The 24769-nt window shown below is 39.4% G+C and overlaps 2 protein-coding genes across 8 annotated transcripts in view; both read right to left on the reverse strand.

Annotated features, from left to right (window-relative positions):
* The window catches only part of LOC131692777 (HIV Tat-specific factor 1), a 316884-nt gene extending 316695 nt beyond the window's left edge, over positions 1-189 (reverse strand). The window contains exon 1 of the mRNA XM_058980043.1: positions 34-189. The gene's annotated coding sequence lies outside the window, so the exon portion shown is untranslated. The remainder of the gene's footprint in view (positions 1-33) is intronic.
* A 4883-nt stretch (positions 190-5072) lies between these two features.
* Positions 5073-24769, reverse strand: part of LOC131692851 (peroxisomal targeting signal 2 receptor) — a 116084-nt gene continuing 96387 nt past the window's right edge. For 6 of the 7 annotated variants that reach the window (XM_058980180.1, XM_058980179.1, XM_058980174.1 and 3 more), the window contains exons 2-5: positions 6585-6790; positions 6127-6519; positions 5861-6063; positions 5073-5799 (exon numbers count right to left, since the gene is read on the reverse strand). In XM_058980180.1, coding sequence (XP_058836163.1) covers positions 5631-5799; positions 5861-6063; positions 6127-6519; positions 6585-6785 — 966 coding nt within the window. In that variant the 5' untranslated portion in view covers positions 6786-6790 and the 3' untranslated portion in view covers positions 5073-5630. Of the gene's footprint in view, positions 5800-5860; positions 6064-6126; positions 6520-6584; positions 6791-16882; positions 17627-24769 lie in introns of those variants that run through there. The other variant, XM_058980173.1, reaches the window with a different exon arrangement.

A 24769-nucleotide genomic window follows, 5' to 3' on the forward strand; every position in this document is an offset into this window, starting at 1 on the left:
TTGCTGATCGGATAGAACATGAATACCACTCACCTTCAGTTTAAACCAAAATCAATTTTAGAACACCGCATTCACTGGTTCCGAACAGCACAAAATTGATATGCACTTTTCGCGATTTACACAGCGAATCAAGATTTATACCGGCACAATTGCACAAAATCGCATAAACAAACCGAGGAAAGCCGACAATACGGTGTAAACAGCTGACAATGACAATCCTGTCATCATGACATTTCTCGGGAGCTTTTGACTTTTGAGCTTTTTTGCTGAATTCGCAGACCTGAGCGCAGCGTTGTCAGATATTCTGATTAATCAATATTTTTACCGTTTTTTATACTCCAGCTCTGGTGTGCCGAAGAATATAGACTTTTCTACACAGAAAACTTGCATTACCTAGCAGTAGGTAATCTTAAATCTGTGCATCCTACTTCCTCCAACGAAAAACGAAAGAGGGGGAGTCCAAATTTACCAAAAAATATGGAGATATTCCCCAAAACCGACTAAACTTCATCCCATTAATTTTGAGTAAAAAAATCATTTCCTTGTTTCCGGCAGTGAAATAAGGACAACAAATTAAAATTACCTACTGGTAGGTAATGGATTTTAAGTGTGTACGGCTCATGTACATACAAATGACACAAACCCCGCTCAAATCTACACAGATCTTTCATTAGGGTCTAAGGGTGCTTACAGAGTGGCCGCGAGAAGCTGAGCAGGCGCTTGTACTGACAGTATGATGCGAGATGCGAGAAACCTGCTCGCAGTATATCAAATGGAGCCTGTCAGAGTAAAAGCAGGCAGTCGGCGCCGATCCGCTCCGCTTTCACTCTGACATCCTTCCTTTGGTTTGCAGTAAGCAGGTTTCTTGCACTATAATGTCAGTTCCAGCCCCAGCTCAGCTTCTCGCCGCTACTCTGTAAGCACCCTAAGTCGCAATGTACTCAAATGGAGAAAAATCAGTTTCAATATTCGGTGATGCTTTTCTAAATGTAGTTTTTATTTCCCTGAAGCATCTTTGGTTAAACCACAGAGAACAGACGTCCATCTTCAGCATTTAACTTGTGTAAAATCTCTAACGGTTTCGAAGGTAGTTGGGATATCCAAACCAGGTGAGCTACTGTCGTCATGTTCGGACTTCCAGCATGAATTCCAGCTCAAATGCATCAACAGATAGAGCCGGAATCGGTTGTTTTCTTTGAGCAAGATTCCATATTGAATCTATTCAGGATTTCGAACCGGCTCCGGAATGGATTTGACGGATAGTTGGGATAGGTTGATGTGGCGGCGCAAGTGTTTATCGTATATTAATTCATATGTTTACACGTGTTTTAAATATTTTTTGTTCGATCATGGATGTCTGTTCTCTGTGGTTAAACCTTATGACAATATAACAAAGAGTTTAATTCCTATGTGCTTTTAGTGGGTAGAAACTAAAAAAAAGCTAGTTTTCCGTTCCATTCAATAAATTTTAGGTCCGATATACATAATATAACATTATTTCAAAAAAAAATTCGTTGTAATACGTAAAAACGATTTTTTTGTTTTTTAAAATAAATCTTATGTAAACTTGGCAACCATACATAGGAAAACTGCGGTTGTTTACATCTGGCCTATCACGATAACACCCAAAATGAAAAAAAAACTATATGCAATGGATGGTGTTTATGTCGAATAAAAATAACCCTCCGGGAAAACCGAGAAAACATGCCCTAATTTTTTCTGACAGGGCATCATTTGTCGTGAAATTCGATATGTCAAATCCTTCCTATAGTGTCAAATCCAGACTGTCAACATATTTCTTTATTTTTAATTTTAATATTATTTTCACGTTTCCTGAGTTGGAAAAAAAACATTGTTGCAATCACGAAAATCAGCTTTATCGATGTAAGTAATAAAAAACGACATTTTTTTTCTCATTTAATGATCTAATTTGCATCCAGTCGTGATTTCGCCCTTCAGCAACCACCATTTGCGAAAGGGTTAAACCGTGAACATAATTTTCAGAAGGGCGTGGTAAATGGGTTAAACTGACTGTCTTGCTGAGTAGGGCTGGGTAAATTGGCGAGCTTGACAGTATACTTGTTAATAGAGCCCAGCAAATAAGCGTATAGAAACCCAATGTAAATGAAAGGGCGCGTGCATCTTTTCTTCAAATTTCATGAAAATATCGAAATACATATTCGAATGTTTATGTGCAATAACTATCGAGTAGACATGATCACAGTAGATAATGTTTATCATTTATATAATAGAACAGCCGTTTCAAGAATCATTTTATGAATAATATTCCTCAGCACAGCAGATGTAATTCGCCAAGGTATAGGAGTATTTAAGAAACGAAATATTCCCACTGTTGCCGTATTGGAAGCTCGACGTCTAGCGCAGTGTTCACTAGAAGACCAACAGTTTTTGCCATCGACCAGCATTCGTGTAACGTTTGCGGGTACCGTGCTACCAGACTACTTACAAATACAGCGTGTCATCTCCATTCGGATGTTTCACCACAAACCGACGATTTGTCGACGTTGTAGGCAAATCTGCCATACAATGAAATACTGTTCCAATCCTATTCGATGTAGTAAATGCAACATGAGCCATAAAAATATGGAGTGCCAGATCCCAGATAACATTTGTTTCCGATGCGATTCATCTCACAACAACGATAAAGTATGCACAGTTTATATTAAAAAGGCCAAAAAACTACGGGACAAACAAAAGAAAATGCTTAAAAGGTCCTACGCCAATGCTCAGAACTTGATAGTCGATGATACTAACTCACGTACTATGAATGCTGCAACGCACGAGAAGAAAGTTTCAGCAAAAAATGTTCCTCCCATAATCACAAGGAAGACATTTTTTTTAGTTTCTACCGACAAAAAGCACATAGGAATTAAATTCTTTGTTATATTGTCATAAGGTTTAACCAAAGATGCTTCAGGCAAAAAAATGATCATAAAGTAATGTATACCTACAATAAAAACTACATTTAGAAAAGTATCGCCGAATATTGAAACTGATTTTTCTCCATTTGAGTACATTGCGACTTAGGCCCTAATGAAAGATCTGTGTCGAAATCTTCAATATGACGCAGTGCCAATAGTCTTACATAATTAGTTACTTTAAGTGCCGTTAACTACCATAAAGTACATTAAGTACCGCAAAGATTTGAAAAGTACGCGTCAAATTCATTGTACTTTAATTACCGAAACGAGTTTAAGTACAGCGGCTTCGTAATTTAAATGCGCTAAATATTTTAAATACCGTGAAGATGTACTTTAAATACTTTTAGTACGTACACATCGAAATTAATTACATTAAGTACCTTATTAAGTACAACAGATGTATTTTTAAATACTTTCATTATTTACTTTAATTATATTCAAAATACGTTGGTATTTTCAATACGACGCATTCAAAGCTGTTAGTGCTTGCCCCTCGGTCGAAGCATTGTTTTCGATTGTTATAATCTGTGCTATAGAGTCGTGCAAGTCGCATGGGTTTGGATGTGTTATTGTCCTGAAAGGAAACAAACTAAAAAATGTCTTTTTTTAATAGTTTCAGGCTTAGAAATAGAAAAAGGATTGAGATATTAACTCACAGTTCAATCTGCTCCAGAAAACGCCGTAACTCACACACCCGCATAGCTAAAAACCATTTGAGACAGAGTCCGAACAATAAACCTATGTTAGGGGATATAGTAACCATTAGTGGTGATGCTTTTGTGTTGTTCCTACAATATGAATTTGGATTTTATTCAATGAATATAACAATTGTTCTACAATATCCCCAATAGTAACGACGACTTGAATAGTCAAATAATAGAAGAACAATAATTCGTTTAATAAACATAAAAAAGAGGTTGGGTGGGCAAAAATATGTGGGGTGACCAAAATACCTCTGTTACCCTAAATTGTGTAACTAGCTTTGCTTTTATTCTCTCCGCGGTCTTTATATTCCATCGTCTTTATTTATCACAAAACGTCTCACCCCCTTTTACATCACAACCAAAGAGAATAGTGAAAGAGACGAAGAGTGAACATCAGTCAAAACGGCAACACTCCCTTTATGATGATTTCAACACTAGAATTTTGGCAACCGCTTCTACAGGCAGCACTTTAAATGACTCCTATTATATTTTGAAAACAAACCGTATGTCGATCGATGGATTTGTTTATCAAACGATGTGCATTTCGAAACAAAGAGATGAAATAATTCTAAAGCTTATTTTTACTCATACATATACTCTAGAATGCACCTTACAATCACGATTGAGCTAAATTCTGACGAAAATTCAAATTTCTTTTTTGATAGAGGTACAATACTTATCTCCTCCAACTCAGGCATGAGTAATGTTTATTTACATTGCACGATTGGTCTGCTCAATAAGGTATTTTTGGCTTCACACTATTCGTCTCTTTCCCTATTCTCTTTGATCACAACCATCACAACATTAGAAACCACTTGGGCACGTGGTTCGGACTCCGAATAAGCTTTTGCATTCATTCGACGAGTTGATTTCGAACTATCAGTGCGTATACCTGACCCGAAAGCTTTGATTGCATTACCATCTAGATGTGATAGCCGCTTAAAGCTTTAATGTGAGCGCCATCTAACGTTTAATGCCGTAAACGACGAAGCACAATACACTCTAACCCCGATGTACCTCATTCTAAGTGTAATTCCTTTTTTGACCTTTTTATAAAAACATACACTATAAGTAAAATCAACAACATAAAACTTAATGCAAGGGTAGTAGCTTGAAAAATGTTTGGAAAATATTTAGAGCTCAAAACTCACCCAATGCTGTTGGGAAAAATGTGTAGGTATTTTTAGTTCAATTGTTTAATGACCCAATCTAGTTTTTTGTTAATAATGTGACACTAGGGGCCCTATTCTCACAGTCACGTCACCTAGTGACTAGAAGAAAATTTCCTTCTAGTCACTAACTGACGTGACTGTGAGAATAGGGCCCTAGATGGTAGGATACTCGCATACAAAAACGACGAAAAAACTCGTTTTTTTCATGGGCGGTGGTAGTTTTCCAATTACTGAAACGTATTGTTTTTGTCAAAACGTATAAAATACCTTTTTTATTTTTCAATTTTGCGTTCACATGACAAGACACCTGATAACAAAAATAGCTTAAAATTAGTATAATGGCTGAACCAATTATTTGAACCAATTAATTTGACTAATTTTGAACCTCTCCATGGTTGCCCTTCTCCCAGCTAGTAACTAATTTTAAGTACAGAAATTACACAGTAAAACAAGCTTACAGTTTAATATAAACTACCGCTCTTTAACGTATGACTCGATTTCTGCTTTTTAAGGTTCAACTTCACAAACCTTTAACCCATAGCGCCTGCAATATACTATTAATTAAATTTAGTTCTGGATTCCTTTTACACCAATACAACTATTACACGTGTGTTGCTTTGTTATTTTATACAAATCATTTTTTGCTTCTAAAATAGTTTTTGTCCAACTGTTACTTTTAGACTACTTATTTCCTAAATCACAATTTTGTTTATTTTTTCTTCCATTTTTAAAAACTCAAATATATTGTTCATTAGTCTGATATCTGCTTCCGATAAAACATCTCTATATTTAGTAAATTGATCGCAACAGCCTTAAATTTTGTCGGCAAGGCAATCCGGTTTAAAAACATGCACCAGCGAATCCCAGCCGCAATCGGCCAGCTGGTTCTGCCGTCGCCGGTTCCAATCCAGTCCGTACGTGAACTCCGAATGGTGCTTGATCGTTTCCAGAGCCTCGTTGCTTTTCTTGAAATCCCAAATGCTGTAGCAAACAAACAAAATTACGTCAGTACACGATTTGAGTCGGAAATGTTTCATCTTACCGAGTGGTGAAATCGTAGCCGACGCTAGCCAGCACCGATGGGGTGTGGGGTGAGAATTGCACCTTCCTCACGGCGAATTCGTTGCCCTTCAGCTCCGCCAGCGGGATGCCAAAGTTGCGTAGGTCCCACACACGAATGAGACCATCGGAGGCGCCGGTGGCCAGGACGTTTGAGTCGTGCTTGCACCAGTCGACCGTTAGAACCTACATGCGAAGAAAAATTCTCTAAGTAATCGATTAAGAAATGGCTGTCATCCTGGAGCTTACCTCTCCCTCGTGTGCCTTGATGCTGGCAATGGGTAAATCATAGCACAGAATATCCCAAATCTTCAACATTCCATCGCCGCTCACGCTGGCAAAGGTGTTCGGGATGTGCGATGCGAACACCGCATTGTAGACTAGTTGTGTATGGCCAATGTAGGTGCTGAGTGAGTGGTTCCGGATTGGGTCCCAAATTTTCACCGTGCTATCCCAGCTGGCACTGATGAAGAGCTGTTCGTACGGTACTTTACTCCAGTCCACACTGTAGATCTCCTTCTTGTGCTCCCGGTAAACCATCTGCGGTGGGCCATTGTTCGGGCTAAGGTTAATGTTCCACAGCTGGACGCTTCCGTCTCCCGAACCGGATACTACAATTTCCTGATTCGATTCGGACCATGTCTACCAAGCAGAAATCGGGTTAGATTAGTGTTGATTCAAGTATCAGACATATGTAACAAAATTACCACATCAAACAGCCCATCGGTCCAGCTGTGGGTTCGCTTTTCCACGATTCCACCTCCGTCGGGGGACAGCTCAAGGAAGTACAGTGTTCCTCCGCCGGCCAGCCCGTAAAACTGACTGGACGCCACCACGAACTGGTCCGGATTGAAGGGCGAGAAGCGGACGCTGTAACCGTGGCGGTTGGTGGTGAAGAACGTTGACATCGTGACTGAAAGCAAGCAGATAATGGTTGTTAATTTTGGTAGTTTATTTGCAAAGTAGAATAATATCACATTTTTATATAATTTGAGCAATCGTGTCTCAGTGTAATGTTTATTTGGTTGGTACATATTTTGAGGTAAATTTTATTTTTTAGGTTTTTGAGAAGTCGAAGGTATGGTACATTAAAAACAACTTTATTGTGGTTCTTTTGAGATTGAGTCTTCCACCGTGTCAGTGTCATAGTTGCCTTGCCGCCGTATCGCAAGTTCTGAACCGTGAGTATTTGAACCTTAGCATCTTACATCGTGTTTTTCGTACCAAATCTTCAGTTGGTCACAGCTCTTGATGACTGTATATAACTTTTAATAAAAATCTTAAACCCTCCGGTTTACACGACATTTCATCACTTTAATGCAGTGATGGACATTCATTTAGCAGCGCTCTATTTTCATATAAAGATATAAATGATTTTTTTTGTTATAAATATAACTAAAAAACTAGAATTTGGAATGAGCTGAAAAAGTTAATGGTAAGGAAGTAATGTGCTATTAATTAAGATCGTTGATAAAGAAAACTGGCAACTCTGTTGAAAAGCAGGCGTGTGGAGAGTTGTTTTTCAGGCAAGCAAGTTAATACCCAAGTAACAATTGAAGTTTTATAGCATACTACAAGAGCAATCTAAGTTTTATGAGTGGCTATAAAACTACCATAAAACCTCAACTGTTACTAGGGTAGTCTAATCTTGGCTCGAACAGATTCTCTTCTCTCAAGAGAAGCATCGCTATATTACGACAATGGTCGGGTTGGGATACAGCCGTCCAACAGCGACACCCGGATAAATCAGCTTCGGTGGAAGCACCGATTCTTGTGGATAACTTGGAAGCGGTAACAACTACCAGGAAAAAACAGTTTGCAGGAGCGACTATGGCGTCAATTGTCAGTTTCTACCGAAATATATTCAAACGTTAGTCGTATGTAGACACGTCAAAAATACATATCGTAATACACAGTGGTATCCTTAACACTTGGAAACTTTGAGAAACTTCTACTCAGGTATGCCAAACGCCGTTTTAAGGTAATAATGCGAGACGCAGGATTACTTCTTACCGAACCCTTCAATTCAAAACACATGGCAGTAAAATTATACAAACCGCCTGTGCATTCATCAAGGGCAGAGTCCTACGTGCCCGTATTGTAATCAGACGGTACACCATGGAAAACCTTTCCCACTCCTCTACGGTAAACCAACCCAAAACCGAAAACTACATATTAAGAAGACTGATATCTCTTGTCCGCTCAGACAGGGTCAGGGTCGTGTTGGCCAATTCAAAGCAGGCAAACGATATTGCTTGCTGCGAGCACTTTACGAAGGACTACTATATTGTGTATATTCCAGCTGTAAAAGTACAGTCTGAAGGCGTTGTCACCGATGAGAGTTTGACATGTGAGGATCTGCTGGAGTACGGGATTGGCCGTTTTAGAGACCGCTTACTTCAGCCAGTGAAAATACTAGAGTGCAAGCGTTTGCACTCAGTAGTTGTTGCGGGGGCTGGTTCACAAACGTACCCCCAATCGAACTCTTATCGGGTGACCTTCGTTTGTACCGCTTTGCCGAACTACATCCTCTTGCACAAGATTCGTCTGCCTGTGCGTCTGTCTGTACCGCGGGTCATGAATTGCATACAGTGTAAACAATTGGGTCATACAGCCACCCATTGTAGTAATCGTGTTTATGCTCACTTGCCTCCTATAACGAAGCTGATGACCCACAAGAGGGAACATCTACTAGAGTGCCTAGAAGTTATAGGAAGAGGAGAAACATTCTCTCTCCTAAAGTTCCTTGTAAAGGCCAGAAGGTGTCCCTAGACTGGGCTCCAAAAGTGACATCTCTTGGAAGTGTTGCAGCCAAGCCGAAGCAAGTAGCCTGGTCTCGGAGGATTAAACTCAGAGAATGAGTTCCCAGCACTTCCCGGAACATCAAAAATCCCAAGTGTTCCTCTGTTTCAGTTCGAGAATAATCGCGGCACTGGAATTATCAAACTCTCGGACATTGTGGACTGGATAATAAAAACTTTCAATATAACTGATCCTATTAAAAGTCTTATATTAGCTTTTCTCTCTACAGTAAGAACATTTTTAAAGCAGTTGACTGCGAAATGGCCCCTCCTCTCAGCGATTGTATCGTTCGATGGCTAACTCATCGAACGAGATCACGTATTTGATCACTGTTCTACAGTGGAATTGCAGAAGTATCCCAAAAATAGATTCTTTCAATTTTTTAATAAATAGCTTGGGATGCGATGCATTCGCTTTATGTGAAACTTGGTTAACTTCCGATATAAACCTTAATGTCCACGATTTTAATATTATTCGCTTGGATCGAGATACCCCCTACGGAGGAGTGCTTTTGGGGATCAAAAAGCGCTATTCCTTCTACAGAATTAACCTTCCCTCGATAACAGGTATTGAAGTTGTCGCTTGTCAAGTAACAACCAAAGGCAAAGATCTTTGCATAGCTTCATATATATTCCTCCCAACACCGCGATTGGGCACCGCCAGCAACATTACATCATAGAATCCCTGCCTGCACCGCGACTTGTTTTAGGAGACTTTAACTCTCATGGTACGGAATGGGGTTGCCATTATGATGATAACCGTTCTTCTTTAATTCACAATATTTGCGACAACTTCAATATGACAATTCTAAACACGGGTGAAATGACACGGATTCCTCCCCCACCAGCGCGCCCAAGCGCATTAGATTTATCCCTTTGCTCGACTTCGCTAAAGTTAGAATGCGCGTGGAAGGTAATCCCTGATCCCCACGGTAGCGACCATCTGCCGATCGTAGTCTCAATCAATAACGGCTCAAGGCCATTGGAAACAATCAATATTTCGTATGACCTCACACGAAATATCGATTGGAAGAGCTATGCTGCCGCGATAACCGACAACATCGAATCTACTCAAGAACTTCCTCCGGAGGAAGAGTACAGCTTTTTGGCTGGCTTGATTCTCGACAGCGCGAATCAAGCTCAGACTAAGCCAGTACCCGGCGCGAACATACAAAAACGTTCTCCCAATCCCTGGTGGGATAAAGAGTGCTCAGACGTGTACGCAGAGAAGGCCGCCGCGTTTAAGACCTTCCGGAACGACGGGTTACCCGCTAGTTTTCGACAGTACGCGACGTTAGACAAGCGAATGAAGAGTTTGATGAAAGCCAAGAAACGCGGCTATTGGCGCCGGTTCGGCGACGGATTAACGAGAGAAACATTGATGAGCACTCTTTGGGGAACAGCCCGACGTATGCGAAACCGAAACAGTACTAATGAGAGCGTGGAATATTCAAACCGTTGGATATTCGATTTCGCCAAGAAGGTTTGTCAGGATTCCGCCCCGGCACAGAAGATCTACCGCGCCACGTCCCCTCACGATAACGCGAACGAAACACCTTTTTCGATGGTGGAGTTCTCACTTGCTCTCTTGTCGTGTAACAATAAAGCTCTAGGGCCAGACAGAATCAAATTTAACTTGTTGAAGAATCTGCCAGACTCTGCCAAGAGACGCTTGTTGAACTTATTCAATAAGTTTCGTAAGGGCTAACATTGTCCCACACGATTGGAGACAAGTGAAGGTCATCGCCATCCAAAAACCAGGAAAACCAGTCTCCGATCACAATTCGTATCGACCGATCGCAATGCTGTCCTGTATCCGGAAGTTGTTCGAGAAAATGATCCTATCCCGCCTCGACAATTGGGTCGAAGCAAATGGCTTACTATCAGATACACAATTTGGCTTTCGCAAAGGCAAAGGGACGAACGATTGTCTTGCGTTGCTCTCAACCGAGTAGAGCAGATGACATCAGTGTTCCTAGATATTAATGGGGCTTTTGATTCAGTTTCGATCAACATTCTTTCAGAGAAGCTGCACCAGCATGGTCTTTCAGCGACTTTAAACAACTTTTTACTAAACTTGTTGTCGGAAAAGCACATGCATTTTTCGCATGGTGACTTATCGACATCACGATTTAGCTACATGGGCCTTCCCCAGGGCTCATGTCTAAGCCCCCTTTTATACAATTTCTACGTCAACGACATTGATGAATGTCTTGACAATTCCTGCACGTTAAGGCAACTTGCAGACGATGGCGTGGTGTCTGTTACGGGACCCAAAGCTGTCGATCTACAAGGACCATTACAGAATACCTTGGACAATTTGTCTGCTTGAGATATTAAGCTGGGTATCTAATTCTCCACGTAGAAAACTGAGCTAGTTGTATTTTCTAGGAAGCGTGAACTAGCACAGCTTCTACTAATGGGTCAAACTATCGCTCAGGTCTTCACAGTAAAATATTTTGGGGTCTGGTTCGACTCGAACGGTACTTGGGGATGCCACATTAGGTATCTGAAACAGAAATGCCAAGAAAGCATCAACTTTCTTCGTACAATAACCGGAACATGGTGGGGTGCCCACCCAGGAGACCTAATTAGGTTGTATAAAACAACGATACTGTCGGTAATGGAATACGGATGCTTCTGCTTTCGCTCCGCCGCGAACATACATTTCATCAAACTCGAAAGAATTCAGTATCGTTGTTTGCGTATCGCCTTAGGGTGCATGCAGTCGACCCATACGATGAGTCTCGAAGTGCTGTAGGGCGTTCTCCCGTTGAAAAATCGATTTTGGGAACTCTCATATCGATTGCTCATTCGATGCGATATCTTGAACCCGGTCGTGATTGAAAATTTCGAAAGGCTTGTTGAGCTCAATTCTCAGACACGTTTCATGTCCCTGTACTTTGACTACATGGCGCAGAATATTAACCCTTCTTCTTACAATCGCAACCGTCCCAACATTTCACAAATACTTCTGAATCTACTGTTTTCTTCCACACATCCATGAAAGACGCCCACAAGTGGTTCCAAACATTTTTTATAATAAATTCCGAGAAGTCGACTGTTCTAAGATGTTTTATACTGACGGATCAAACCTCGAAGGGTCCACTGGCTTCGGTATTTTCAATCAAAAGTTCACCGCCTCCTACAAACTCAGTGAACCTGCTTCAGTTTACGCCGCAGAACTAGCTGCCATTCAGTATACCCTTGGAGTCATTGAAACATTACCCGCAGGCCATTACTTCATCGTTTCGGATAGCCTCAGTTCCATTGACGCTATTCGCTCGATGAAACATGGAAAGCACTCCTCGTATTTTTTAGGGAAAATACGGGAGCTACTGAGTGCTTTATCTGACCACGCTTTCCAGATTACCTTGGTATGGGTCCCTTCTCATTGCTCCATTCCGGGCAATGAGAAGGCAGACTCCTTAGCTAAGGTGGGTGCCATTGAAGGTGACGTTCATGAAAGACCAATTTACTTCAGAGAATTTTTCAGTATTACTCATCAGAGAACCCTCCAAAGCTGGCAAAACTCGTGGAGCAGTGGGGAGCTAGGAAGGTGGCTACATTCGATAGTCCCCAAGGTATCGACAAAACCTTGGTTCAAGGGGATGGATGTGAGTCGTGACTTCATTCGTGTGATGTCCCGACTCGTGGCAAACCATTACACGCTGGATGCATATCTCCGGCGTATTGGGTTCGTGGAAAGTGGTATCTGCGCTTGTGGCGACGGCTATCACGACATCGAGCACATTGTCTGGGCGTGCACCGAGTACAGTTCTGCTATGTCTCGGCTAATGGATACCCTGCGGGCCCGAGGAAGGCCAGCCAACGTCCCGGTTCGAAATGTGCTGGCAAGCCGCGATGTTCTCTATATGTCCCTCGTTTACACCTTCTTAAAAACCATCAATATAAAAATTTAACTGCCCCTTCTTATTTCCTATCATTCTCAGAAACGCTCTCTTCCACCTGTAACATACACCCACGAAGGCATGATACGACTCCAAGGCGACACAAAATATTTCTGTCGAACCTACAGTACGAACATCACACGCGCAACTCGAAGTTTTGCCAATCCACATCTGAGCCGTACTACGAAATCGAAACCTCTGCCGTCTTGAGGAGGACCACCCAGCGTCCCAGTACATGATTCTTCCCGATGAAGGCCACCCGAGTCTGTAATCTATGCAGTTGATCTCCCGATGCTTGAAACTGAAAGTTTGTAATTTTCTCCCCCCTGTCATCTTTGTCCTCCCCTGACTCTTACACCCAGAAGTATAACCCCTACACCCCCCCCCCCCCCCCCCCCAAATATCTTCGCGTTCTCGTTGCAAATGCCCAACTCTACTACCACATAAAACTAACTCTAATTAATCTCCCCGAATCTTTACAAAATTCAATCGCGCCCTTTAGTTATTCCTACTTTTAAGATAGTTGTAAAATTGACGCCCTTAGTTAAAATTTTTTTGCTCCAATAATCTCCCTGCTTAAAATGTCAAACCATATTGTCATAAAAACTAAATGACCCCCCTAATCTAACGAAAATTAAGTTAACTCCTTGCGAATAGTATAAGATAGCTATAAAATCTCCTTAGTTTCATTAAAAAAAATCAATATGTAATCCCCTAGTTTTAAGTAATTCAAAATGTAAGACAAAACAAAATTGGCACCTTTAAGCTAACGCAAACGTGCCTTATCAAATAAACGAATTGAATAAAAAAAATTGTCGAGACGTCCAAGGATAATTTTTCCAACAATTTCCTGATGGAGGATAGCATTACAATCGGTCGATACGAATTATGATCGGAGGGTGGTTTACCTCGTTTTGGAATGGCGATAACTCTCACTTGTCTCCAGTCACGTGGGACAATGTTCTGCTCAGGAAACTTGTTGAATAAATTCAACAAGCGTCTTTTTCCTAAGTCAGGCAGATTCTTCACCAATTTGAATTTAATTCTGTCTGGTCCCGGAGCATTATTGTTGCATAAAAGGAGTGAAAAAGTCATATTCGTTACTAATTAGTTTACATTTATGGATTTCTCAATTATTCCGACAAATAAGATAGCATTCGGAATAAGCACTTATTCGACCTAGTCCCTCATTCGACCAAATAGTTCTCGGCCACTCGGCAGTCGCCCAAAAGGAATTCGGTCAAATGACCCATTAGGTCAATTGGTATCCGGCCAAATAACCCATTCAACTAATCGGTTCTTTCGGCCAAATGGCAATCGGCTAGATGTCTTTCGGCCAAATAGCCAAGTTTGTAATTTGAGCACTTATGTGTTTGTTTGAAAATATTTGTCCTGAACCAAGGCATTTTCGATCAAGAATTTATGTTTTATGATCGCTGCAGCTTCGGGATAGTATTTGTTTTCGAAATCAAAACAATGCATGTACAGGTATATTTCGATAGTACGTACACCTTCGCTTCGTTTAGCGTACGTACTATCGAAACGTACGTACTATCGAATCACAAAAATAAAATTCAAAATATTACCTTTTATGTTTAATATTTAACGAAACTTCACTAAAATTATATTAATCACTAAATTCATCACCCTATTAGTGATAAGCTGTCCTATCACCAAGTACTTAATGGAGTGTAAAAACATTTCCATAGTCCCATAAGTTCCTTTGAAATTGGTAGCATTGTCTTGAGTATTTCAGCAAATTTATTAGAAATTTTGTAGAATTAAATTAGCACTTCTTTAAAATTCTAGAACCTGAATCTCTGAAATTCGTAAGACTTGCTTGAAATTCATAGATAAATTCCCTGAAGATTTTCTTAATTTTTTGATCTGCCTGAAGCAGAAGGAATTGTTTTTTGTATATTTGATTCGTGTAATAATAACAGTACAATTTTTCTAACTGTGGGAACGAACCGAAATTTGGTGGTTTAAAAAAACAGAAGTTCCCGTTTTGTGGGCGCGATAACATTTCTTCTCAGATACATACAGGATTTCAGATTGGTTTATATTCTTTTCAGTTTTTGGTCGGTAATGAACTTTAAAAACCGCGAAAACAAATATTTAAATATATTTGCAAAGCAGATTTTACATTAAAACAATGTTAGCATATAAACTAAAAGGTATAATAACCACAGTTTTTGACTACATAAGATAGGTTTTACTGAGCTAGGAAATATTTCTTGAACCATGCCAATATGGTGGATACATTTTTTTAATCACGCTCACAAGATCCCCAAACGAAGTGTTGAGAAAATACTTATTTTTTTCAGCTCTTTAAGTACTACCAGCAGCCTCCATCGAAGTCGCTAGTCTTGCGAATCTCGCCCATACCTAAAGCTTGAAGAGGCTTCTTGATATTCGTCACTTTTCCAATTTTGTGAGTTTTCTCGAAATACTTCGTTGAAATTAATTGTGAGTTTCATGAAATGCACTTGGCATTTTTTTAAGTTTGATAGAATTTAAAAAATTCTTCATAAATCATTAGAATATTCTTGAAACTTCGCGAGCTTTCCAGCGCTTCTTAAGATTCTACTTAATATCGTAGGATTTCCTTGAAGCAGCTTGACTGAATCACCGATAGCCGTTAACAAAACTTACTGAAACTGTAATATTTCTAAATGTTCAGGTCGCAGAATTTCCCGAAGTTGGTAAAATATGTGTGAAAATCGTGAACACTCGGTTTTCTATAGAAATTGTTAGTATAGAAAGTTTGAAGTATTACTGAAATTCCATATGACCTTAAAGTTCATTGAGATACTCTGAATTTTGACAAAACCAAACTATAACTAATGAGTGTCGTACAAATTATCTGAAGAATTAAAGATCTCCTAGTAAGTCAACAGTCTCCCAAAATATAAAAGACATTCCTGGAACTTGTAGGGCGTCCCTAAAGCTTGCAGATTTGTTTATACTTGTTTGATTCCTACAATGAATTTATGACTTACTTAAAGTTTGAAATACTTTATTGGACTTTATAGAAATTCTGTAAGTAGCACACAACTTCTTTAAATTATGCATAAACCCATAGAATTTCAATAAAAGTTGTTATACTTCGTTGAAGCTTACAAAATCAAAGGAAAAAAATTGATGGCAGGTCGTACGTACTATCGAGGCAAAATGTACGTACTGTCGAGGGTACGAACTATCGAGGTATACCTGTAATTAAAATAAGATAATCATCTTAACACTATTGCGCACTTCCCACCAACCTGGACTCCGCACTTTTAAAGTGCGAGTGATCTCAAAACTGCGAGCTGTCAAAAAACATGTATTTTAAGTGATAGAGATAGTACTTTCATAGACAGACCAGTCGAACTAAGCAGTCTATGAGAAGAATTTAACCCTTTCATGTCCAACTTTTTTCTGGTGCATGTAGGGTTCCAAACTATTTTTGCTTGACAACGGTGGGGTCAAGAAACTCGAAAAGCTTTTTTCATAAAGATAGGTGCTTCTCTCGCAGTGCTAGAAGCTGCTCAATTTTTACCTTAGAATGCTCAATACAATTCTCCTAGAATATTTGCAATAGTCCACTTGCGCGGAAAAAGTAGCCAAAGACGGTATTAATTGATAAGTTTTATCAGTTTTTAATAATATTGCAACACAACGAAGATATACGAAAAATTCATTTACCGTCGTCAACGTTAACTGTTTCTGGCAGCACTGCTCCATCGGAATCCAATCAGACTAATTGCAATAACTTCAATTGTAGAGCTGATGCTTATAACTATTAATACTCAAATGAAAGGCAATAGTCACATTAATTAGCCTTACTTGTTTTTGTGAGCAAATCTTGTCTCAATCAAAAGTGCTATAACTATTTAAAAACGTTGTTGTCCACAAACAACATGGGCATGAATGGGTTAATGGAAGAAGGGTAAGTCCGAAGTGCGGATAGGTTTTTAGTGCCATAAGCAATACAATGCATAATTGAAACCAACCGCTTAATTTTCTTCATCTTTTTGAATTTTTGCATGATCATGGTGATCTCCTCGGATTTACGTTTCAAGGAGTTTTGAAGGATTGTAAACTTTTTTTAGAGATTTACTTTGGTTTTACCGAAAACCTAGTCAAGTCTGTCCATGTTCCCCCACACCATTCATGGAATGACAAAAATGTTTAATAATTTGTATTATTCAATCATTAATAAATGTTGGGCTTCTAACAAATAAATTGACGTCAATGAAAGTGAAAATTGGATAATCGAAATATGCAACGTAAAAAAAACTTGCCACTTACTAATTGAGCCACCCGTCGCCGATCCAGTGCTTAGCGAAGTAACCGCACTGGCTCAAGAGCAGAAGCAATGAACCAAATCCAACCGACCAGCAAAATCACCTGAGCAACTGTTATTCAAACCACATCTTCTTTTTCGTTTACCTCCACAGTAAACCGACTTTTTATTCGCCAATTACGCCAAAACTAACCGAAGAAGGCACCACCGGCTGGCTAGAGCCCGAGACGAATTGAGAAAGTATCACACTGCAATTTTTTTTTTCTTCTGTTGCTTCGATTTTCATTCAACACTGAAGTGAAGTGGTACGATAAGAGCGAGAGCACCGTATCAAAACAATAATCAGTCACTTCACGACGGGCTATCCACAGTTGGCGGGCACCAAGAGCGCGGTCCCACTACCAAGGTCAATCACTGGCAGCGACTGTCACAACACCACCAAGTCCATCAGGTTCACTGTTAGGTGTGTGTACCTACTACTTTCTGATATGGATCGTGTATCTTGACAAGATTAGATTCCAATTGTAAGCAAGGCTCGTTGGAGGTGCAACTTAGCTGGTAAGTAGCTTTCATTATTTATTAAACAACACCACACCGTCGTCGTAGTCGTCGTTGCCGTCATCACATCGTCTTCCTAGTTGCTGGTCGCGAGCTATCACTGACGACTGCTTTTGCTCCCATCAGACAGGCTGCAGTGTTTTTGTGAGAGACCGACCACCGCTCACGCTTCTGTTTAGCGATGCTGTTGAATTACTTAGTCGGCTCCGCTTGTGTCGGACCAACCGGAAGTGAGTTTATGTAACCCATGCAAACACCGACCGGGGGTCTACTTCCGTGTGGTGAGTAGGGGCATCCTGACAGGTATAGGTGTGGTGTTGAACCCGACACCCTAGAATCTGCTGGTGATGAACAATAATCAGTGTAGCGTCAGCGTGCTCCACGTGCTTCCACAGATTGTCATAATGGTGGTGCTGTCGTGGCTACCAGCGAGCGAGCGTAGCTTGCTTCGTTCAACGGTATGTGGATGCGTTGCGATAATGTTATCGCGTTCGGAGCTTGATTGTATGTGTGGTGTTTTGTTTGTCTGGTCTGTTGAATGTGTGGTTGTTGCCTTCGAGTATAGGCGCGAAATTAGTCGCGAGTCATCATTACCTACTTCATTAACCGAATTGGAAATTACAGGTTTGTTCCAGTACGCGGACAATCTGAAATTACTCTGCAGTAAACTGTGAGAAAGTTGTTCCTGTACTTGTTTCTTATTTCTTTTGTTTGTCTTTGGTAGCAAACAAGAGTAAGTAGGTGCGCGCAATAAAGAGTAAAATGTAAGATATACATTCTCTAATTGATCTCAGTCCTTTATTCATCAAATTCTTTTAAGACTAAACATTAAACAACTGAATCATTTACAACTAATTCGCAGCTCCGGTATGGGAATGGCGTGGCCAATTTCACAGGAATAAAATATGGGTACAACAGCATGAATTCATCTTTTTAAGTAGAGTACAGTTCTGATTTGCTGGTTGGCACTTTTTAAGTGGACCGCTTCTTAGTTGGACTACCGCTAATTGACAATTATCCAAGTAAAAACTAAGTGCATGGCAAAATCTAAAGCAAGTTTAAAACGGACCATTAAATTGATTGAGAGATGTGAACAGATGCATTAGTACTACTAACATCTCCTTTAGCCAAGTTTTGATATCAGCCAGTCGTTCCAACTAGCGAACCAAATTCTTTGGGAGAATAGAGATAGGTAGTCCAACTAACGAATCACGATTGTTAAATATTACTACTGCTGTTGAGTTGACTGATGTTGAAGAGTTCATCACACCTTTAAAATGTGTGTGTTAAGTTTACTTGTAATCAAATTGTAATCAAATGGAAACTATTTTTTTTTAAATTTCTTTCCCAAAAATTCACAATACAACTTTTTCTTCATCTCCTCTTGCAAATCGATGATTTTTCAAAAATGTAGTAATTTTTGATTTGATAAGGTATTTACAATTAAGTAACAAAAGTATTCTGGTATTGATCATCCTAATCTACAAATAATATCAATCTAAAACAATAGATAATTTATTTCTCTAATCTGTTATTAAAGTCAAGAATAACGGGTGTAAAAAATGAGAATGTCTTCAATACCTTTCTGTAATTAAAGTCTGGACTCCCAAGAAATGTTTCTTTTTGCTCGGGTGTTGTCAGCTCAATCGAAGATGACGTCGAAACTGCAAGCACCCCGCGAGCATGTGGTACGGTTTTACGAAACGCATGGTCATCATGGAAAAAAGTTTACGGTAGATCACTTTCGAGACGAAAACGTGCCCGTGAGTACAGTTTACCGGATCCTGGCATCCCTGAGCGTGAAGCGGAAGGCCGGTAGCGATCGTCCGGCAAAGATAATGACGAAGAAGAAGAAGAAGCATTGAAAAAGCTATTCGACAACAAGGACGGAACGAGTTTGCGTGACGGTGGTCGAAAATATCACACCTTGATTCACCGAACCCTCAAGATGGAGAACATCATCTGTCGGAAGAAGACTCGGTCCACCAAGTACACGGACGAGTAGATAGCGATCGTGAATCGTGATCGCAGTTCCGGTGGATGATGAAGAACTACCGCGGGACATCGTTCGTGCTGGACGACGGAAGTTACTTTCCGCTCTCGAAGACTCACATTCCAGGAAATGAGTGCTACTATTCCAGCGACAAGTCGGCCACACCCTAGTGTACAAAAATAATTGGCGGGCCAAGGATACGAAACAGTTGACCACCAGGATCCGGAAGATGGACGTCAGTACCGTCCAGCGCTCTTATGAGAGTATCGCGACTAAGTTGCGTCGTAAGACTGAACAAAGCCCCTTCTCCAATATTCATTGACGTTTTTTAAGAATAAACATTCAATCACAGCTTTGCGCGTGAAAAGCACAAAACCTATATCCAAATTAGTTATGAAATTTGCGTTTCGATTTCGCAAAAATATTCTTGTACTTTAATGGACACTTAAACATGTACTCCAAGACTTCCAACAGCTTCCGGTTCTGATTTTTTGTACTGTAGGGCAAAAAATGCCATTGCCGAGTATTATCGGATGAATAAGGTTTGAAAATTTACCAAAGAGTGCTTGATTTAGCAGAACATATGCAGTTGAGGCCGCATTTCGAAAAGTTTTATCTCTACCGATACTATTAACGAAGAACTATGGAGCACTAAAGGGCAAATACGTATCGAAAAAAATCAATGCGCTGAATTGTCCTAAAATTCGCTCAATAGAAAAATACTGGGCTGTGGTTAAGCGGGAACTATTCTATACTAAAAATAAAGCAAAAGACGTCAACGATTTTAAGAGGAGATTGAGAACCGGCACCGCTAGTGTATCTGAGAATACAATACGGAAACTACCCAGCAAACATTTTGATTCACTTAAATAAGTTGCAATTTGATTAACTGTACTCTTAAACGATATAAATTGATTGTATAAAATGCACAGATCCCTTCTATGTGAACAAAAGTGGAGGCCATATACGTACAACAAATCGGTATAATAGAACTATGTGATTTACGACGAATTTTGATCTCATCAGAAGCATTATACAATCATCTAGCTTATTTGTTTATATGTGATCAACTTTACAATCACACATGAAGTTTTATGCAGCTTAAGGTCCCCAATGTGGTAACAAGGGGTATTTTTTTTAAAAATAACATGAAAACAAAAAATCAGGATGAAATTTCTATAATTCTGTTATAGTTACGCCCACACTGGTAGATATATGTTTTTCATGGGTGAGTTTGGAGTTACTGGAACATCAATTATTAAATTAGCTGCTACGATTTACTTCCACAGTTTCGAACCTGAGATCTTCGTATTCTCAGCATAGCCGCTATGTACTCACCTATTTATACACTGTCAAGCAACGATTATATTTGATCATTTTTATCGCTTTGTGATTACGATCTAAAAATACCATAATCCAACCTAAATATGGCCCTTCAATGATACCTTCTATACCTGTCAAATCAAAACCTACATTCTTTACTCAAGCCATTTTTATTGCTCAAATATTGAACTAGTCTGGCAGAGAATTTGCGAAGTGCTATAAGGAGGTGACTATTTTTTTGAACGATTTTGCAGTTTAATCCAATTGCAAATTAATTTCTATACAATGTTTCAAAATTTCCGCATGTACAATTTTGTTTTAAGTTAATAAATAACTTCAAGTCAAAATTGTATTTCGATCACAGATTTGCATTTTATGTGAGCTTTTTACAACAAAACATAATTTTTACTTGCACTATTTGTAATTTTGATGTAGTCTGCCATTATCTGTAATTTATTGTAAACTTTTATATACGATTGCTGGTTTGCTGGGTAATGAAGGTTATACCCAAGAAAGTATCAAAATTTTACAAAAAAGAGAATTAGCATCGGAATAAGATATTCAGCTAGAAATAATTTTTTTTTCTAAAATAAACATTCGGTTTTGATGTATTATGTGTAGATTTTTTGGTAACAATATTTTGGTGTCCAAAAGTTTAAAAGTTAGCCTTATTAACTATTATTTGTCCAACGCCCTGGCACCTTATCTGATTACAATCCATTAAACTCAGCTATGCTTTCCCAAGCAGAATATTTATCAGCAATTCCATGAAAAATGTTATAGAATCTCTTAGGAATTCGTAATATTTGGTAGAATCGTTTCTTATCGAAAAATATTAGACCCTTTTTTATGTCGTGATTAGGGTGCCTCTTTAAAATTAGGGTGCCTCTTTCTTGCTGAACCGATTTTCATTGGTAATAGCCTAAAAGAAAGGTTTTCTAATTACAGTTTTAAGAAAAAATAGAGAATTGTCAAAAATATTTGATTTTGCATGAAAAAATTACGTATCAATTGGTTTTTTGTGTTATTTACTGTGCGGGGTTTCAACGGCTCTATCCTTTTATAGTTTTAGTTGCAAGAGTACTTAATCCTACATATAGCATATAAAAAATTAGGTTGGGCTGCCTGGACGTTTCGCAGATAGATTTTTTTAATAAAAAATCATTGCACCGGAATATGTACACCACAAGTGCATGGACACAATGAAGACGCATGGTAGTTAACCATGCATCTCGATCGAGTCACAGCAAATGTGAGTAACGAAATCTATGATTTACTTACAAGCTGTATGCAACATTCGTTTCTGCCTGGAAACTGTCCATTAACGATATCGAATATTTTTCAGACATTGCAGATGCTGTCATCCCCTCGAATTCAAAATATTTTTACCGTGCGTCAACTTTGATTAGATATTCCACTTAAACATTAAGTAGATTTAAAACAGGCCATATTTATTAATATTTTCTAACATGAGATGTATCGTAATTATAATCGAAAAGATAATAAAATATTTGAAGACTAGATAATTTCTAGCAAGCACACAAAGTATTGGTGCATTCAATCATCGTTGTACCCATAAGGGAAGGGGGGGGGGGTTGAAGGTCGATGGATGATGCAAAACCCAACCGTACTTTATACCGTCCAGTTGCAACCAGGTTAGTGAAAATTGGATCAGTCATCGTCGAAGAAACGATGTGACTTTAATTTTGGAATATGCCCTGAGTCCGGGACTTCCGGAAATATCGATAGTGGACAAAATATTTCAAGAATCTTTGATTAACCATCACTGGTCTAGACCTGAAACTCGAAGTAGATAGTATGTCCATTTCGATAGATTTGAATCTCTAAAATATTATGATTGTACCGGTTTATATAAGAAATTCGTATGTGACCGCAGCAACCAACCTGCAACTCAGGAAAAAAAATCAGATCTGAAGAAAATTCAATAGCAGTCAATGGGAGTATTGTATTTTTTTTTTTTATTTCGATTATAGAGGTTTCAACCTGGGGGTCATTTGCATCTTTTTTCGGGTTAGAAAAATCTCTTTTTCAAAGATCTGGGTTGGGAATCGAACCCAGGTGAGCTGCTTACAAGACAATCGATTTACTAATTACGCTATGTTCGCCACCAAATATTGTACACATCATTTGAAAGTAACTTGGTAAAAATACACACTAAAAAAATCTGAATTTTATCGTTGACGTAATTGCAAACATGACACAATTCAACGAACCGTAATTTACGAAATGATGGAACATTACCGTGCTTCGTTTAATTTTACATGAAACATATGCTTTACATGCGCAATGACATAAAATTACACTTCCTACCATTCAGAACAAACGCTGTATGTGGAGTAAAATTACATGATTTGCGAAATTAAACGTCATGTAAAATTAAAATCAAACTTAAAACTAAGTCATTTTTGATGCTCGTATATGTCAGGGTCAGGAGACGTAAATTTACACTATTTTTTCTAGGTGTGTAGAAAAAAATCTCTGAGATATAGATGTGACATGAACTTGCGAACTTGACAAATCACCCGGGGACATCAAGATCCGATATCGGTAGCCAATATGGTAATTGGTCGTTAGTGACCTAGTCTCGAAGATCCAACTAATGCTACACCCTTTCTAATATATACTACATCATTTGGGCATCATGGTGGTACCAGTTTATGTAGGAATTCGCTGTGTGACCGCATTCATCAACCTGACCGAGTCGACGAACTGAGTCGAATGGTATATGAGACTCGGTCCCCCGGGCCTCGGTTAAAAGTCGATTTTCAGAGTGATTGCATATCCTTTCTATACAAGAAAGGCAAACACACACATGCCGCTTGAAATATGGTAATGATTAAATAGCAACAAATTTTAGATGATGAAACAGGGAGATGATAGAATTGACAATTTTTTACGATCTGTATAGTATCAAACAAAACTTGAAACACTACTGATAGTATTGCCGCGATGGAACGAACGAAGCAGAATCCGTTACAGACTAACCAAGTAACAATTGAAGTTTTATAGCACGCTACAAGTGCAATCTAGGTTTAATGAGTGGCTATAAAACTACCATAAAACTTAAATTGTTACTAGGGTAGTTAGAGAGTTTTGTTGCTCTGGCATTGAGCTTGAGCTTGTGCGACCACCCCTGGATAGTACTCCGGTATCGGTTTGAACTAGCTGAAGTTGAACAGATAAGAAGTAGATAATTATGCTTGGGAGTAGCGAAACATCTTTCAATGTGCAACTCCTATGGTAATCCTAAAGTGTTTATTGATCAATACAATAGATCGCGGAAGGAAAGGGAAGGAATGGTTAGTCCGATGCTTGCTTTTGCTAGAGGCCGTAAAGAGCGAAAACGAAATTATTGCGACACATTCAACAGGGCATAACTTTTTTATCATTGGGTAAAAATCAACCAAATTTTGCACACTTTCTCATTGATGTGTATTGTTTACATGCTGTCAAACTCGAAGTCGTGTTTTTCGATTCAACGAAAATGGAGGTGAACCAACGCGAATCGAGAGAACAAATTCTTTCCAAGCACCTGGAATTTCCTGACCTGTCGCAACGGCAGTTGGGAAAAATGTTGAACATTCACCATTAAACCGTCTCCAGAGTGTTGAAACGGTTCCAGGAGCGGTTGACGTTGGACCACGGCAAAGGAGCTGGAAGAAAAACGGGACCGGAGAACAAAAAGACGGAGGGAAAGGTGAAGCGGATGATTAAAGCAAATCCCAACGTCTCAAGCCGTGATTTGGCTAAAAAGATCGGCATGTCGCAGAGCTACGTCAAGAATGCAACGAAGCGAGCTGGACTACATACATACAAGGTACAGAACTTCCCAAACCGCGATGAACGGCAACAATCGACGGCTAAAACTAGGGCACGGAAGCTCTACGAGAAGATGCTGACAAAATATGGCTGCTGTGTGATGTACGACGAAACGTATATAAAAGCCGATTTTAAGAAAATTCCGGGGTTGAAGTTTTTCACCGGCAAGAGCAAGTTC

Source organism: Topomyia yanbarensis, chromosome 3 (assembly GCF_030247195.1).
Source record: "Topomyia yanbarensis strain Yona2022 chromosome 3, ASM3024719v1, whole genome shotgun sequence".
Classification (NCBI taxonomy): domain Eukaryota; kingdom Metazoa; phylum Arthropoda; class Insecta; order Diptera; family Culicidae; genus Topomyia; species Topomyia yanbarensis.